This window comes from Sinocyclocheilus rhinocerous, unplaced genomic scaffold (genome assembly GCF_001515625.1).
Source record: "Sinocyclocheilus rhinocerous isolate Xijiao unplaced genomic scaffold, SAMN03320098_v1.1 scaffold1045, whole genome shotgun sequence".
NCBI lineage: Eukaryota > Metazoa > Chordata > Actinopteri > Cypriniformes > Cyprinidae > Sinocyclocheilus > Sinocyclocheilus rhinocerous.
Genome location: NW_015645361.1, coordinates 908,734 through 927,267, shown reverse-complemented (window position 1 = coordinate 927,267; position 18,534 = coordinate 908,734). Strand labels below are relative to the sequence as shown.

The window sequence follows — 18,534 nt, the reverse complement described above, 5'->3', positions numbered from 1 at the left end:
TGATCTGACATGAAGTTTATCTCCTATGTTCGTATGATTCATAAAACAACATGAAATCAAAATCAACCCTATTTATCTTCAATAATTATATCAATAAAATATTTTAATAAATATTTTATTGAGATATTACACACACATATATATTATTGTAGAAATATATAATTAATTATTTTACTTTAATATATTTAGTTTTATAAAAATATATTTTATATTTCATTTATTTTTAATAATCTAACATATGAAAACAGATGGATTGAAATTCATATCTTATGTTCATATGATTCATAAAATGACGACAACATGAAATCCAAAGACCCTGTTTTTCTTTAAAAAGATTTAATAATTCATTCTGTAATATTTTTTTTATATATTTTCAATATTTATATCAATATATGTGTTGTATTTCATAAGAGCAACAGATGAGTCTCTAAGACAAAAAAAAAAAAACGTTTTATTAAATAAATTATAATATTAAAATAAATAATACATTTTTAATAAATAAATAATAAATGTCTTATTGTACACATTTTATGAGTGCAACACAAATTTGCCTTGATTTCATGCTGTCTATGAAGCAACCTTTTTGTGGTAAATGTAACGCACAGTTAGGTCACTATCAAAAAATGTATCTCAATGGTAATGCATGCCCTGATAGCCCATCCTGATCCGCCTGTGGGCCATTACTGTGTGACAGTGTGAGGTACACTAGGGCAGCGTTTTGTTGCTCCATACCTGCAGGATCAGCAGACACAGGAAGTAGAGGTTAGCCGCTCTCTTAAACTGCTCGTACAGGTTCAGCGGCAGGAAGGTGAAGAAGTTATATTTGTAGGTCTTGATTGCATTGCCCTTAAAATTAAAACAAATGCAAGATATTATCAAACTGGTATAAAGCTTTAAGTCTTCATTTTTGCAGGTTCTCATCCCAAAAGGATTGAATTGTGAACTCTTGCACTTAACACACTTAACCCAAGATGAGGGTCCCTGTAGTAAAAATCACTTTATATAAAACATTACCTGCTGAATGTGAAATGATATATCAATAAAACCCAGGCTTTTCGGTAAGTTTAAAGCTTGTTAGTTGTGAAACGATGCAGACTTTCTCATGAAGTTTCTGAAATATGAGGCTGGAATAGCAGATAGATATATTTGAAACCCTAAAATCAAAAGAAAAGCTTGTCTTCAGATCTGGGGAAGGCTTCCACCACAGAATTGAAAAAAAATTAAAAAAATAAAAATTCTAACATTATTGCGACAATCTCACAATTCACTTCAATTACGAGTTTATCACACATAATTCTAAGATTTTTTCTTAGAATTCTAGAGATTTTACATCTCACAATTTTGACTTTTTTGCCTCAGAATTCTGATATTTGACATAAAAACATATGGATTGAAGTTTATATCATATGTTCATATGATTCATAAAATGAGACTGTGAAATCGACCCTGTTTATTTTCCTAAAAGTATAAGTAATTCATTTTATTATATTTTAATATATTTGCAATATTTATAGAAATAAAAAAAAATCTATAAACATACATACATGACAGACGGCTTTCTAAGACAAAAAATAGTTTTTTTAATATAGAATTAATTACTTTAATATAACATTTATTTATATCAATAAATAAATATTTTCTATTGGAATTCTGAGTTTACATCTCACAATTCTATGTTTTTAAAATAATTATTTACCACGGAATAAAATTTTTTTTTTAAATAAAACACGTAATTGCAACTTTTTATCTTGGAATTCTAACTCTTTTTTTTTTTTTTTTTCTCAAAATTGCCAGAAAGTAAGTCAGAATTGCGAGACAAACCAAAAATATTATAAAAAAAAAAAAGTCTGAATTGTGAGATAAAAAGTTGTTTAAAAAGTTTTTATCCGGTTGCAGAAACAGCAATCATAGGTTCAACACCTTAGTTACAGACTCATGAGTCTGATTCATGCGTCTCTGCTATCATTTGCCTGTTTTCCTATTTTAGTTCCTATTTTTTGGTTTCTCTATTTTAGCTCCATTCACTCTCTTTCTCATTCAAAATGTATTTACCAAACCCAACTGATTTCCCTAGATGTAAATCACAACACATCTATATCTGCTCTCGTAGGGTAACATTTCAACCTCAAGACAAATCCAGTCACGCCGAACACATGATACACAGCAAACCTCGACACACACATTTGACACATGAAGGACTCGTTTTTCCAGTCTTTAACATAATTGTCATGCCAAAGATCTTAAACTCCACCACTCTGAATGGAGCTGTTGCGTGTTTAACATGTTAATTATGTAAGAAAATGACCATAAAACACTCAGTTTAGACCATATTAGAGGCCAAGCCCCGAGGTTTTAGAGTTATTTAACACAACAGAACAGAAAAGAGCACAATGACAAACTGCAAACAAAATGCATGACGTGTTACTTAATTTTCTGGCGTTTCCCGAAGGCGTTTCCAACAATATAAATGTCTCCGACTGAGGTGTAATACTAAGATTGACTTGCAACGTTTGTTAAGTCACTATGAGTAGAACTATGAACTATGACGTTGTTGCTGTTTTTCAGGTGAATTCAGAGGTGATTCGTGATTTCTCTGACTAGAAATTAAACATTTGACAGAGAAAAACAGATACTATACAGTTTGACATTAACATTTCAGAGTTCCTCCTCAAAGAACTAAAAATGAATGTTCCTTTGAACACTGGTTTGACCAAGTCGTACAATGACTGTGAGTGAGAGGAAAAATATATCCAAATAATGATTATGGTATAGTAAAAGTATAGTTTCACTTTCCTGGTTCTTTAGTTTCACATGAAAACATCTGCCCACTTCAAACGCTCACTGTTTGTGGTGTAAACAGCGGAAAAATCCAGCATGCAAGCCGTTTCGTGTTAGTAAGCAGTGGGAAATCATTAGCAGATGCGTTTATCTGAGGACACTTGCAGTATTTACCAGGACGATCTCTATAGTTGAGTGTCTTAAAGGCACAATGACAGACTTCTGGTTTAAAGCTCACTTTAAGCACTACAGCACATCACCACAAAACAAAACAAAAAACACAAAGCACAAAGCACACAACACAACACAACACAACACAACACAACACAACACAACACAACACAACACAACACAACACAACACAACACAACACAACACAACATAACATAACATAACATAACATAACATAACATAACATAACATAACATAACATAACATAACATAACATAACATAACACAACATAACATAACATAACATAACATAACATAACATAACATAAAACAAAACAAAACAAAACAAAAAATTAAAAATAAAATATAAACAACCTTCTTTATCATATACAACACCAGTCAAAAGTTTGGAATAGTTAAGATTTGTTACTGTTTTTGAAAGAAGTCTCTCCTGTTCACCAAGGCTGCATTTATTTGATCAAAAATACAGTACAAATTGTGAAATATTATTACAATTTCAAATAAGTGTTTTCTATATGAATATATGTTAAAATGTAATTTATTGCTGTGATCAAAGCTGTATTTTCAGCATCATTACTCCAGTCTTCAGTCACATGATCTTCAGAAATCATTCTAATATGCTGATTTGCTGCTCAAGAAACATTTCTGATGATGATCAATGTTGATGCTATTTTATCAATGTTATTTTAAATTGCAATAATACTTCACAATATTACTGTTTTTACTGTATTATCAAATAAATGCAGCAGAAGAGGCGTCTTTCAGAAACATGAAAAAAATCTTAATTATTCCAAACCGGCAGTGCACAAACAGGCAATTCAGGTTTCACTAAAAATAACAACAGATTCACTTACAGAATATCTGCTTTTCTTGATGCACAGAAAGACCTTCTTCTTAAACTGGGGTTGATTGCAATATTCCCTGTCATTTGCTCGGATGCTCCAACCGGGCTCTGAGAGGAGAATCACAATCAGAACACAAGCACTGACAGGACACTTTCACACCAGATCCGTCCTCAAACTCACCGGCGGCAGGTGCGGGTCCGATTTCCGGTTCTGGCAGCTGGTCTTCACTCCGATCCAGATCATCTTCTGACTGTAACTCTTCGTCCGTCTCGTCGTCGCTGTAGGGCACCACCTCATCGTCCGGCTCCTCCAGGGAACCCTGGGAAGCGGCCCGTGCTCGAGCGCTCATCCTGAGAGACCCTCTGCTCCGAGAAAAGAGAGAAAATTATTACACATAAACAGCACTGAGAGCCAATAATCGACAGATTTGCGTGTCGCACAGCAACATGTCAAAACAATGATTTGGCTTGCTAACACCATGCAGAAAACACACACACACACATTTTCCACTACACACTGTAACACAACACACTAACAAAATACTGGTAACCAGTGGTACTGGATCTTTATATTATTGATGTACAATGTTATTTAAATCCATGAAAAATTAAGACAAACGTTCATTGGTTGTTCAATATAAACTTGATGTTCATACAAGGTTATTATAGTTAACCAAAACTAAAACCATAAAATAAAACATTTCCGTTACTTTTGTTTAAATAAAATATATATATATAAAAAACTAACTTTATTTCATTTCTAATTTTTATTAAGTTTAACTCAAAGTACTAAAATAATTAAACAAAACTCAAATGAACAAAACCCAATCTTAGTTTATTTCAGCTAGCTGTCAAAATGTCTAGTTTTCAATTAGTTTTACTTAAAAGTACTAAAATGATTAAAAAGAAATATAAATTAGTAAAAATTATAGACATTTTTCTTTTTAAAAAACTAATAAAAATGACACCAAAAATTACTAAAACTTTGACAAAAATGAAAGAAACTATAAAAATAAAATCTAATTCCAATCAAATGATACTAAAATAACACTTATCCATAAGCAATCGCATGCTTTTAAAATACAATTTAGAAGTTACATTTAAAATTGACTTATTAATCATTTCAAACATCAAGTAAACTGTTTGAAATGTGTATTCCTGGTTAATTATTAGATATTTAATACAAAATATTTGTTTTAATTTAATCATTTTAATAAGTAATAATTTAATAATTGAATATTTATTTTAATTTAATTATTAAATAAATTGATGATGATGATGATGATGACGATGGTATTATCATTATCATTATTAACTGATTCCTTTAGCAGCATTCGTAGTGCATGTGATCAGTGTTTTAATCTATATTTCTCAATCCTGCAGAAAGCCCATTGTTCATGATGACAATGAAAGGTATGAAATGAATTACGCAAAAAGCAAATACAAAAAACGAGTCGACCTTTGACACAGAGCCTCTGTACAAGACAGAAAGTGCCGCTAGTGAAAAGATATTCTGATGTTCTCAGCACTTTTCTTCTGCTTCAGTATAAAAAGCTTGCTGTCAAACGAACACTCAGCCGGCCTCACCGGAATCGCCACATAATCTCCAGCATCACACAACACCAGCAGAATCCACAGCTACATACAACTACAGACAGTGAAACATACAGTGTCACTTCAGTTTGTTTAGTTCTGATAGGATACGGATCAGATGATGACACTCATTTTCATAAAATAAATATATGTGTATGTGTGTGCATTTTAAAAACACTCTTTTTTAAATGTTGGAACATCATTAATAAATATTTTCATTTTAAAAAATCATTGCTCTATAATGTGTTTGAATAGAGACATTTTTCCAGTTTTTTTAAGTTGTAAAAGAATGAATTAAAAAAAAATAATAATAATGACATAAGTAAAAAGTTAAATTACTAAAATATTTAATAATTTGTATGAAAAAAAATATCACTGTAAAAATTATTTCTCCAAGTTTCTAAGTAAATAAAACAAATATGATTGGAATATGTAAAAATACCATTTCAGTTTTTCTACTTTAAATTTTTATTTAATAATTAACATGAAAAAATAGCATCATGTTGTACTGTAAAAAAAAAAAAGTTTTCAAGTAAATAAATATTATTGAAGTATGTTTCATACTCTTTCAGTTTTTACAGATTTTTAGTTTTAGTTTTTTTTTTACTATTACAGAATAATAGTAAAAATACTATTTCAGTTTTTCTACTTGAACGTTGTTTTTAATAATTTACATGGGGGGAAAAATAGTGTTACTAAAAGTCACAAAAAAGATTTTTCCAAGTTTTAAAGTAAATAAAATTTATAATATTGGAGTATGTTTTACAAAAAAAATAAATAATACTATTTCAGTTTTTCTATTCATGTTTCATTCAATTAGTAACTTGCCGTTTCTTGGTAATTATTTGTGAAATCTACTAGCAATTTCTGAGTGAAAACTGTTCCAAAGTAAATCCTACACCATTTTTTTTGTTGTTACTGCAATCATTTACATTTATGCATCCAAAGTTAAATACACTCCATATATTCAAGAAATATTAAACATTTTATATACTTTACCATATATTTTATCAGAATCAAACTCATGACCCATGATGCCTTTCTCTACTGTTTGAGCAAGCAATATAAAACAAAAGAAGGACTTGGAACAACAGCATTCATGATTCTGGAAAAACAATTTTTGGTTGATTTGGTTGTTTCAGAGGTGGCAAAAGTTACTACTTTTTGATAAAAATATGATTAGGTTAAACATAGGTTTCACTGGAATAACATGCACTGATGAATAATTCACAATAAGACCAGAAACATGGTTTAAGAAAGTAAATAGTAAACAGTCAGAAGGTGAGTTTTGATTTCATGTTGTCTTTATTGATGGATGAGTTTCTCAGATGTAAATGCAACCACAATCGCAGGATGATCCTCCTCTGGTCTTATGGAAACCTGAGGTATTCATGATCCGAATGAGCGCTCAAGCATCTCTAAAGCATCTACACCGATACCAGGCATCTAAGGTCATTGTTTGATAAGAGATTCATTTGGAAAAGTTCAGCGGGGAAGAATCCCTCTGTAAATATTTAAATATGTCCTCCTTTTCATCACATGAGGTATTGCTTAACACATTAACCAACATCAAAAACCCAACGCCTTTTCTTGGTTTAATATTATATGAAAAACAGAAGGAGGTGCCATGTTTTGGGAATGAGATAAATATCCTTAAAGCCCAATATAAAGTTGCACTAATCAAACAGCAGAGATGAATTCAAACTAGCAAGCATGACTTTTATTAAACGTGGCCCGCAGCGCTGAAACAACAAACAATCCACCAGGATGCTGCCGCAAAACTGTTTGAAGAGCGTAACAGAGCACACACCCGGAAAGAGAAAGAAACACAGCATGCAAAACACACACCCATGTTTATCCACGGCTCTCTTTGCGTATGTGATGTAATGCTGCAGGAGGTGACATGTTTAGCAATGAAGAGCTGAGGCCTGAGAGAACCAGATGCATCAGAGAATTTCACCAAGGCTTTGTTAAGGAGCCACATTTACGTTAAGATGGTTTCAGTTTAGTGTTGCGCTCTGAATACATGGTTTATTCTTCACAAGAAAGACTCTTCAGTGGTTCAATAACCATTTGTGGCCGTATAGGGCTCTTGAGTTGCTAAAGGGATATTAAAAGGGTCTTGGAACAATACAAAATCTTCCGTTTTTACATTTTTTTTGTGAATTTTGAAAAAATAAATAAATAAAATAAAATGTGTAAATGTATAAATATTTATACAAATGGTAGAACAACAGATAGAACGACAGATAGGGATGGATGGATGGACGGACGGACGGACGGACGGATGGATGGAACAATATATCAAATGACGGATTGATGAAATGATTAGGGTTGGGTATTGTTTGAATTTGATAAATTCTGATTCCGATTCCGATTCTTATCGATTCCCAGTTTCGATTCCAATGTGATTAAATAATGATATCAAACATTTATCCAGTGTCTCTTTTTTGCAAACCATTTATTGGAGCTGAATACCATGAACAAAAATCAACAGGCTACAACAGGCATGTAATTTATGAATTAATGATTAAATGACTCACTCAAGATGTACTTGTTTCATTACTGGATGAATCAGCGTTCTTGAACAAATCTCTTGTATGATTCAAAGACAAATACATTTTAACAGCCCCTTTTCGCCACCTACTGGCGTAACAATGTAATCGATAATCTTCATTTGAAGTGTCAAATTACTTTCAAAAGGTGATTTACTCTATTTTAATCGCTACCATACACATCGTACACACAGTTTATATCTAAACTATTTCTGTGATTTGAATGTTTGAAACAGAAATAATACTGATACTGTGTGGCTGAAAAGACTGTGAAGCTGTTTCATTCATGACAGACAGCTGCTCTCTTTAGGTCAGCGGCAGCACGAACGCAGATTTAAATGTTCAAATCACACTGATGTGATCGTACTCTGCACGGACGAACCACGCGATCACAACATTGATCGCACACGTCAAAGGTTGAGGAATGAAACAGACGAATCATTGTAATTTAGGAATAGAATCACGTAGGTGTTTGAATCGTGATCGCGATCTTTAACGATCTATTAAATTAAAGTGCGTTGTCATGTTGGTGGTGACACCTCTCTTGCAACATGTTTAGCTATCACAGATATTATACTTAGCTTTTTTGGCTTTTGATCGCAAATGTAGCCAAACTTTGGAGCGCTTAGATTAGCGAGCAAGGTCCTGGCAGATCGCTAGGTCCGGTCCTCACAGATGAAGCAAAAAAAAGCACATAGGAATCGATAGGCGGAATCTAAATTTTAATTTGACAACAAGTATCTGATTCCTGACCTTAAGTATCCGATTCTGGAATTGGAATCGATTTTCGATTCCCAACTCTAGAAATGATAGAATGATAGATCGAACAACAGAGCAATAGATTAAACAACAGAAAGATAGATGGATGGATGGTTGGATAGAACGATAGATAGAATGATAGAATAATAGAATGATGGATAGAATGATAGAAGGATAGGATAGATAGAACATTAGAACGATAGAAGGATATATAGAATGATAGATAGATAGAACGATAGAATGAAAGAGCGATAGATAGAACGATCGATAAAACTATAGAATGATCGATAGAACGATAGAATGATCGATAGAACGATAGAACGTTAGAACGATAGACAGATAGATAGATAGATAGATAGATAGATAGATAGATAGATAGAAGGATATATAGAACGATAGATAGAACGAAAGAACGATAGATAGAACGACAGACAGACAGATAGACAGACAGATAGATAGAACGATAGATAGAACGATAGATAGAATGAAAGAACGATAGATAGAACGATCGATAGAACGATAGATAGATCGATAGAACGATAGATAGAATGATCAATAGATCGATAGAACGTCAGAACGATAGAACGATAGACAGAACGACAGACAGACAGATAGACAGACAGATAGATAGAACGATAGATAGAACGATAGATAGAACGATAGATAGATAGATAGACAGACAGACAGACAGACAGACAGACAGACAGATAGAACGATAGACAGATAGACAGATAGAAGATAGATAGATAGATAGATAGAAGATAGAACGATAGATAGAACGATAGATAGATAGATAGATAGATAGATAGATAGATGACGTGTTTGACAGTATGAATAATGTGCAGCATACTTCAGTCTGACACGACCTGAACAACATGTTAGGTGAGAACGAGATCTCAATGAGATCCACTCACTCACACACAATCAAACCCTTCAGCCGTCCACTGGACCATTCACACCATCACAGCTCAAACATCGCCTTTGTCTGTGAGCAACAGCTTGTGTTAATGAGTTAAGTGTTGAGAAATTCAATGTTCATTGAATTTTCAACAAACCAGTTCTCAAAGAATGCCAACATTTTGATGTCAAGTATCTCTGAAATGCTTTAATAAGAGACCTTTGGTTTTAAACGCATGCTTCTGAACAGCAAACCACCTTTTAGTTGTATCTATGGGTTTGTGTGTTGGGGGTATTCAAATGGAAAAAAACAATCACCAAAGCCCTATTTAATACACCTCTTCCCTGTTCCGTGAATGACACTATCCAACAATCCTGATCTACAGCTTAGGCAGACGTACAATCACACGTGTCATCGCATACTCTCCATTCTATGATGACGAGAACAAAGATTCCCATTCAACAGACTAAACAACCGCCCAGGGCCACAAAGAGCATCTGTAGGTCTGCAGTACCGTGAATACGAGCGCGCAGGTGCTGGTGTTGGGAAACGGGTATAAAGTCTCACCCAGGGCCGCGCTATGGAAACCCTTTCACGTGGGGCAAGGGTTCGAGAAAAAAAAGGGAAGGAGAAAACGCAGGGCTCCCTTTAAGATCACATTCACCTGCTGTTGTGCAACCTGAGAGAAGAGAAGCAGCAGCTTCTGCGAACATCTCACTGCCGTCAGGAGCGACAGAGACACATCCAGCCTTATCTCTCCTCGATTATATGCATAAAAACAGTGTGCAAGAGATGTTTTAGTGATATTTAATAAATATGTAAAGAAGATGTTCAGCATAAAGGTGGTTAGGGAAGAGGCTAGGGCACACACACATATACACATATACATATACATATACATATACACATACATATACAGTACATATATTAGGGCTGGGCAATTTTTCTGATTTTTATGGATTAATTCGAATTTAATGTTTTGCCATGATTTTATTTTTTATAAATCGAGGAATCACGATTTTGAATAGAAATATTACCAAACGTTAGAATTAGACACTTTGACAATATGCCAATGCTAACAGTAAAGAGAAAAGAATGATCGAACCACATGTCGGCGCACGTGATTAACCGCTCTGTGAAGGACCATAAGTAGAATATATCACTAGGTGCCATAAGGTGTCATTCACACAGAATGCGCTTTTGTGTTGACAAAGATGCGACGCGGGCAGTGGAATAGGAAAAAATGCAGGAAGATGGGGGTTTAACTTATTTTAACTCATGTTTTTAGAATGCCGTTTCATGCATGAGACGCTGCAAGAGACGCGAGCGCAACAGTCAAACGCTTCCATGTTTACATAGAAAAAACAATGGAAAAGCAGCGCAATCGAATGAAAACCTGTAAAGAACTACTACTGTATGTCTGATATTTCATGTTTGCATCATAGTGACATCAGGCTGAAAGCTGCCGTTCATTGTTTTTACAGAACATTTATAGTTAATAGTCTACTGGTGTGCTATACCTTCAGTCATTTTGAATTTGAATTACCTTGACTTTTGAAATGTTTTTTAAAGCATTTTCCTTGTATTATTTCTGAACATATAATATGTATAAGACAAGTTTGTACAAGATGTAATTGTATTTCATGCATCTTTTTTGCAAAGATATTTAACAAGTGATTTGTTTAACATTTACATCATGTTGACATCTTCATGTGTGGTGCACATGGAATAGAAATTTTTTAACTAGAGGGTTAATAAAGAAAAAGTTACTTGAATCATGTCGTAGTAACATTTTCAAGTTGACTAGTTCAAAATCGAGAATCGGTCAAACATTCTGAAAAAAATCAAGATTTAATTTTTTTGCCATATCGTCCAGTCCTAATATATAAACACACACATGAAAAAGTTACTTGAATCATGTCGTAGTAACATTTTCAAGTTGACTAGTTAAAAATCGAGAATCGGTCAAACATTCTGAAAAAAATCAAGATTGAATTTTTTTGCCATATCGTCCAGCCCTAATATATAAACACACACATGTACATATACGCATACACATATACACACACACACACATACATATATACATATATATAAAACCAAACATTTTGGAATATATATTTTTTTAATTTCAACATTACAATAATTGGCTTCATTCAATTTGGCTAAGTTGTTCACAAATCTAGTCTTGTGTAAACTGTCACATGGTCTTATAAATGTTTTACACAAATTCAGTATTCAATAAGGCAAGTGCATAGATAATAGTCTCACTGTTTAGTTGAAACAGCCAATCATACTGATAGAGTTGGTGCATGAAAGTTAACTGGACCAGCATGAAAAATGCAGGGTTTTTTAGTGATTTGAGTCAGTAGCTTCAGTCTCACTTGTTCATTCATCAAAACTGTAATGTTGCAGTGAAGTTAAAGACATCTGAGTGTAAAAACACTGTTGTATGAACATCATATCTACAGATTTGTCAGCAAATACCAATTAATACAGACATTAAGACTGAAATTCATGCATTTTTTATGTTCTGACCTATACCTGTTGCCATCAAAACCTCAGATCTTGAATTTTACCTCCTACAAGTGAAAACAGCCATCAAAATGACGCAATTTATAGATGCAATTATAAATTAACTGATGATAGGCTTCTTTTCATACTTCTTTTCTCTTCTTTGGCTGTAAATTGAACACTTTTGTCCGATTTTTTCAGTGCATGTTTATTTAAAGAATGACCGTAAGAGTCTTCAATGGTCTTAATCTTAATCAAATTAAGCTTTGTTCTGCTCCATGTTTCCCCGTTAACAGTCACTCATCAGTATAAACTCCGTTTAATATTTGTCTAAGAAAGTAGCACAGGTGCCAAGGGCTCAAAGTGATTCAAGACTTTCCAGACGCATCTTCATGAAAGTGATGATGGGTGTTCTGACAGGACGATGCACTTTAAAAAAATAAGTTTTGCTAGATGCGTTGGTGCAAGCATTCATGAAGCACACTGCAAAGTGTGTGTCCGTGTGGTAAAGTGACGAGGTTTTGGTGGTGTGTGTTGGAGACTTCAGACTTTATTTTTTTTCATGGTGAATTTTAAGCTTTAGGAATGAAACATTGCAAATAAGAATGGTTTAATATTCTTCCAGACAGATTAAATGTGGAGTAAATTAAGAAAATGTTCCTGGTTCTCAGATGAAATATTTCTCACCTAATTCCTTCTAGATTGATTATTTTAGTGACTATTCAGTTTATTTTAATGCACATGACGACGCGTTCAGGTTAAAGTGTTTTTGAGAGTCTCACTCATGTTTCTCTTCAGGTTGTGCTAGTAAAATCTTCTTTCCCTCCAACACAACACAAGCAAATCCCTCACCAGAATTGGAAGGCCACCACTCCAGGATTTGAATTTCCTGACTTGTAAAGCAAATGGGTGAGAATTTGAATCCAGTGAATTGCAAAACTGATTTGCACAAGGCATCTTGGGAAAGTATCTCTGAGTCACTCTTCTTAAACCCATGCAGTGTGTTACATGATCTTATGAAAGTGTGTGCTCAATCTGTGTTTAATCACGTAAGTATAGTTTTAAATAAGGCTATTTTTTAAATAAATGGAAATACAGTTCATTACATCTATTAATTATCACAGCAATTGATTTGTAATAAATAAAACAGTTTTTTGCTTGAAATACCGTATTGGCCCGAATATAAGACGACCCCCCCTTTTTCCAGATGTACCTTTTGGAAAAAGGCTTTTTAAAAACCAAATCTTGTTTTCTCTCAGTAAAACACATTTTGTCTTCAAATTTGGCGCCACCTAGTGTTGTGGGTGTATTATTGACATGTCAAAGTCTAGACCCCGAATATAAGACGACCGCGTTTTTTCAGATGTATTTCCAAGAAATAAATATCGTCTTATATTCGGGACAATACGGTATTTGTATATTTTGCTGTACAGCTCTTATCTCCTTGTTAATATTATGTTTAAATAACATATTTTAAATTACCAATAACATCATCTATGTTTCCATCTACATATTTTTAAAGCAAAATATGGTATATTGCATAAACAATGCTGGATGGAAAGGCCAAGATGTGCATAAAATCTTTTAAATGTGCATATAATATAAATGTGCTCAATTGCAATGAATGATTTTTTTAATAAGAAAAAAATGCAATAAAAAAAAAACAACGTGACAGAAGCACATTTAATGAATACATTTCTGGGTATGAAAAAAGAGACTTATTAGGTTGCAACAACCTTTTATTATTTTATTACTTATTTGCAGCAGTTTCGCAGGAAATGAAGATTTCGTTCTCTTGAACACATGGGACGAAAACAGTGCTTTATTCGTAAATGTTTTATGCAATACTGCAGTTTAATTCACAAACATACACTGAATATATGTATATATATGTGTGTGTGTGTGTGTTTCATCGAGCATTAGCTATTCCTTGGGTCACAATATGGTGAGGGGCGTAACATTTCCGTCACACGCTTGAGGTATTCGGCCAATCACAATGCACTGGATAGCTGGCCAATCACAGCACACCTTGCTTTTCAGACCGATGAGCTTTGTAAAAATCGACGCGTTTCAGAAAGGCGGGGCATAGAGGAGAAACAATAATGTACAGTATGTGGAAAATAATGTGTTTTTTGAACCTTAAACCGCATAAACACATTTCATTACACCAAATACACAAAATAATGTTCTTTTTAGCAGCATCATATGACCCCTTTAACCATTTTGACGTATAAAATGAAAATGTCTGTGGCTTAAACAGTAGCTCACGGCGCTGGCAACACCAAAGTCACGGGTTCGATTCCCAGCAAATGCATGAAATTATTAAATGTACACCTTGAATCCAATGTAAATGGCTTTGCATAAAAGCATCTGCCAAATGCATAAATGTAAATGTAAATGACATGTTAAATGACCTGCTGTGTTTATCTGCTACACCTCCAAAACTAACCTGCAGCAAATGTACAGATCGAAATTGTAGTTCAAAGAGAAAGCAATAGAAACTGCACCCACTCCATTTCACAATGTTTGCGGTCCTTCTGGACACAGAGGAAACCAGTTCTGTGAGTAATACGGCTCTTTTCAGAACAGAGGCGGTTCAATTTAACCCACATACAGCAGAACAATATGCATTTCAGAAGAACAACAGCAATCGAGTCCAAACACGTCCAGACATTCTGACAGGGGAGAAGAAACCCACCGGTGACGTTTACACCCACCATTCATTCATTCATTCATTCAGACAGGACGAATAACTCACAGTCTGCTTCTGTTTACATATGATCGGCTCAGATGTAACCAGAACTGCTTGTCAATGGGCCAACATACTATACATTAAAACCGAAACTTCCTCTGAATTTACTCATCAGAGTTTTACAAACTTTAGGAATGACTTTTCATTTTACAAAGAAATGGCAAGTAGCACATTAAATTCAACATGAAATTTCGAAGCAGAAATACCACCATAGTATTAAAGCGGATGCCCTAATATTTTCAACTTCGAAAAATCATTTTTTACAGTGTAGAAAACAAAAATTATATTCACTATGGAAACATGTAGTGTATTCAGATTTTATTTTATTTCAGCTTCTATTTATTTTCCATGCCTGGAAAATTGACTGACATTTTCATCAATTATTTTAGAGGGATTGCATTTACAAAAAGCTATTTCTATTAAATAAATTACATTTCATTACAAAGGAGCATAACTACACTGAAAAATGGTCTTGAAAAAACTGCTATTAAATTTCATTAATAATTACAAAGTGAAGAGCAGGCAAAAGCACGCACATCGATCTCAACTGGGTGCTCGACCAAAAAACAAGTGGAAATATTTTAGATGCAAAGTCGGCAACACCAAAGCTCCAAAAGTATCAAAAAATGTATTTTTTAAAAAGAAATCATTCGCCACAGGATTTAACACAAAATGATGTTCAAACAACCCGCAAAATAAAGATGCAAAACTTGGGGCCATCTTGGAACCCATGCTGACTCCTGAGATCTGCAGATAGTAATCTGACCCAAAGAAAAAATAATTATGTGAAAGCACCAATTTTGCCAAGTCACTCAAACATACAGTGCTTGGAACCTGACAAGGACGTTGATCAAGAAAAAATGTTATTGCCTCTAACCCTCCCTGAAATGGAACATTGGTGTAAAGCGATTCAACATCCATGGTGACTAGAAGGACCGGATAATCAGGTAATGTCACATTATTCATGAGTTCGATAAAATCCATCGTATCTCTAATATAAGAAGGTAAAGACGTGACTAAAGGTTGTAAATGAAAATCAACGAAAGCCGAAATTTTTTCTGTAAGTGACCCAATTGCTGCCACTATGGGTCTCCCAGAAGGGATATCCTTATAAGGTTTGTGAATTTTAGGCAGCGTGTATAGTACCGGTGTGATCGGATGCTCAACACACATGTATTCATATTCATTTTTTGTCAACAAACCTGAATCCACAAACAGTTTTAAAGTATTGTGTACAGATGTTTTGTAATGAGCCAAAGGATTCATACTCAATTTTTTGTAAAAAACTGAATTAGAAAGTTGTCTCTGAATTTCAAATTCATAGTTTTGTCGATCTAAAATAACCACTGCTCCACCTTTGTCAGCACTTTGAATAACTATAGACGAATCTTTTTTAAGTGATTCCAATTCAGACAATTGTGTCTCCGTCAAATTATGTGCAAGTTTATATTGTCTTTTAGATTTTAATATAGATACAACATCACTTTCTACAAGCCTACAATAAGTGTCCAAAGAAGCATTTCTGTTTTTAAAGGGAACAAAGGTGGATTTACCTCTAAAACCAGTTACATTTTTTGATACTTTTGGAGCTTTGGTGTTGCCGACTTTGCATCTAAAATATTAATAATTACAAAGAAATGGCAAGAAACACCTTGAATAAATTAAACATGAAATTAAGTAGAAAGACTAGTATTTTCTTGTAAAATGAATACTTGAATATATATATACACTTTTTTTTTTTTACAGTGTAGAAGACATATTCACTATGGAAGCACGGTATTCAAATTTTATTCATTTCAGTGAATTTTCAAGGCCTGAAAATCACAATTCGAAAATTTCCAAGACAAAACCCTGATTAATTATAACCAGTAGATGTTAATATTACGTGCATATGTTGCTCTCCAAAAGATGCTTAAACTGTAACAGTTTCATGTGCACCATTTTTTCTGATTATAAAATAAATTTGGTATCATTTCAAGCATTCAAGCATCCGGGGTCTCAGAAACCTCAAACAAAAGTATTGTTTTCATGAGGGATATTTAAAGTATGCTTGACAAGTCATTTTGTGCATAATCAAGATGGAACAAGCAGAGTGCACAGTAAATAAAATTATACGACTGTATGTTTAGTGCACAAATGTTAAGCAAAAACTGAAATTTTGTTTATAATCTGTTATCACATTCATAAGAAAAATACTACATTAACTGATACTTCACTAAGAGCAACATGAGGGTTTCATAAACTAAAATAAAGGTTTCAGAATTGTTTAAAAGCTTCATATGCTAAACTCAAGAACACAATGAAGTATCAACCTCCAAAGAAAGAACCACACAGCAACAACAGCTACAGCCATAAATGTTTCTTCATAAGACAAACGTTTTATACGAAATCTAAGAATCATTAAAGAACATTAATGAGAGTTTAAACGCATGTTTTAAAGATAAAACCGGAATAAATCTTCTCAAACGCGCAGGTGAGGATCACCATGAAGTTTCTCCATCAAAACACACACAGGTAGAGGAACTCAGGTGTGACACACCTACAACAACACCGTTTACAAGAACATAAACCCCTTAAAAGCGTATTTTAACAGTCAAGCATAGCTTACCGATCTCAAATCGTCTTGTGTGAATCCTCTTGAAGGGGTTTTATGTGTTTTATTGTTCCATGTTCGCTCCGTGTCAGTGTGGAAGAGCTGTTCTCTGTGTGCTCTTCTCAGTCAGACTGGAAAAACTGGTCGGTCGAGGAGAAGCTTTACTCCTACAAACCATTATACACACACACACACACACACACACTGGGATGGAGGCTGTCTTTTCCCCCTCTTTCCTTCAAGACTGCAGCTCATTCCTCAGCGATCACGTGACCGCTCAGGTAAGAAAGGTGTGACTCATTTTACAGTCAAAACATGAGGGAAAATTTCTGCTTTTGCTGTTGTTTTTATTTCTGTGTCCTGGTATCGATATGGAGGGGGTGTCACATAAATAACAGATCATTTCTGTGCATATGCAAGTCATTTTTTATTATTAATAGATATTAAAAATAATTTCGAATCAATTTTAAATGCCTGTTCTCACTTTGGGTTGAGTGTAAGAAAACAACTGAATTAAATAATCTCAGTAAAATTAATGTAAATGTAAAATTAGGCAGTTTTGATCTAAATATAATTTCGCGAGTGTCATTTTGAATAGTGGTGCAGTATCGCCCTCTACTGGGCGAATGGCACAATAGTTGTCTCTAATTGGTCAGTTACAATGGGTCTAAATAATAATTATTTTGTTTGCAAATATTACTGTGTATTTTCCAAGTCAATCGCTATTAAAGTTTTTCGATGTCATTATTAAGGTATAAATTATTGTTTAGACCGCAGATGAAGCGTAACAGATTATCACGTGACGTCTGTTACTTTTCTCAACGCTGCTGAGGTTGAACCAATCAGATGCGATTACAGGATAACAATCGTTTTCATTTTTTTTTTTATAGATTTATTTTCGGGATTTTTAGCTGTATGTGAGATACTAATCTTCGTAGTTAACAGATCTAAACGATTAAACATTTTCGTGTACAAATGTCTGCAAAACGTCTAATAAAACGACCCGAGATTCTGAATCACCGAAACCTTTATGATTTATTGTCTCATCTTGCCTTA

At 33.8% G+C, this 18,534-nt stretch overlaps 1 protein-coding gene across 1 annotated transcript in view; it reads right to left on the bottom strand.

Annotated features, from left to right (window-relative positions):
• Positions 1–17,597, bottom strand: part of atp8b1 (ATPase phospholipid transporting 8B1) — a 36,844-nt gene extending 19,247 nt beyond the window's left edge. Inside the window, exons 1-4 of the mRNA XM_016509488.1 lie at positions 17,494–17,597; positions 3,996–4,177; positions 3,825–3,922; positions 733–846 (exon numbers count right to left, since the gene is read on the bottom strand). Coding sequence (XP_016364974.1) covers positions 733–846; positions 3,825–3,922; positions 3,996–4,164 — 381 coding nt within the window. The 5' untranslated portion in view covers positions 4,165–4,177; positions 17,494–17,597. The remainder of the gene's footprint in view (positions 1–732; positions 847–3,824; positions 3,923–3,995; positions 4,178–17,493) is intronic.
• Positions 17,598–18,534: the final 937 nt, after the last annotated feature.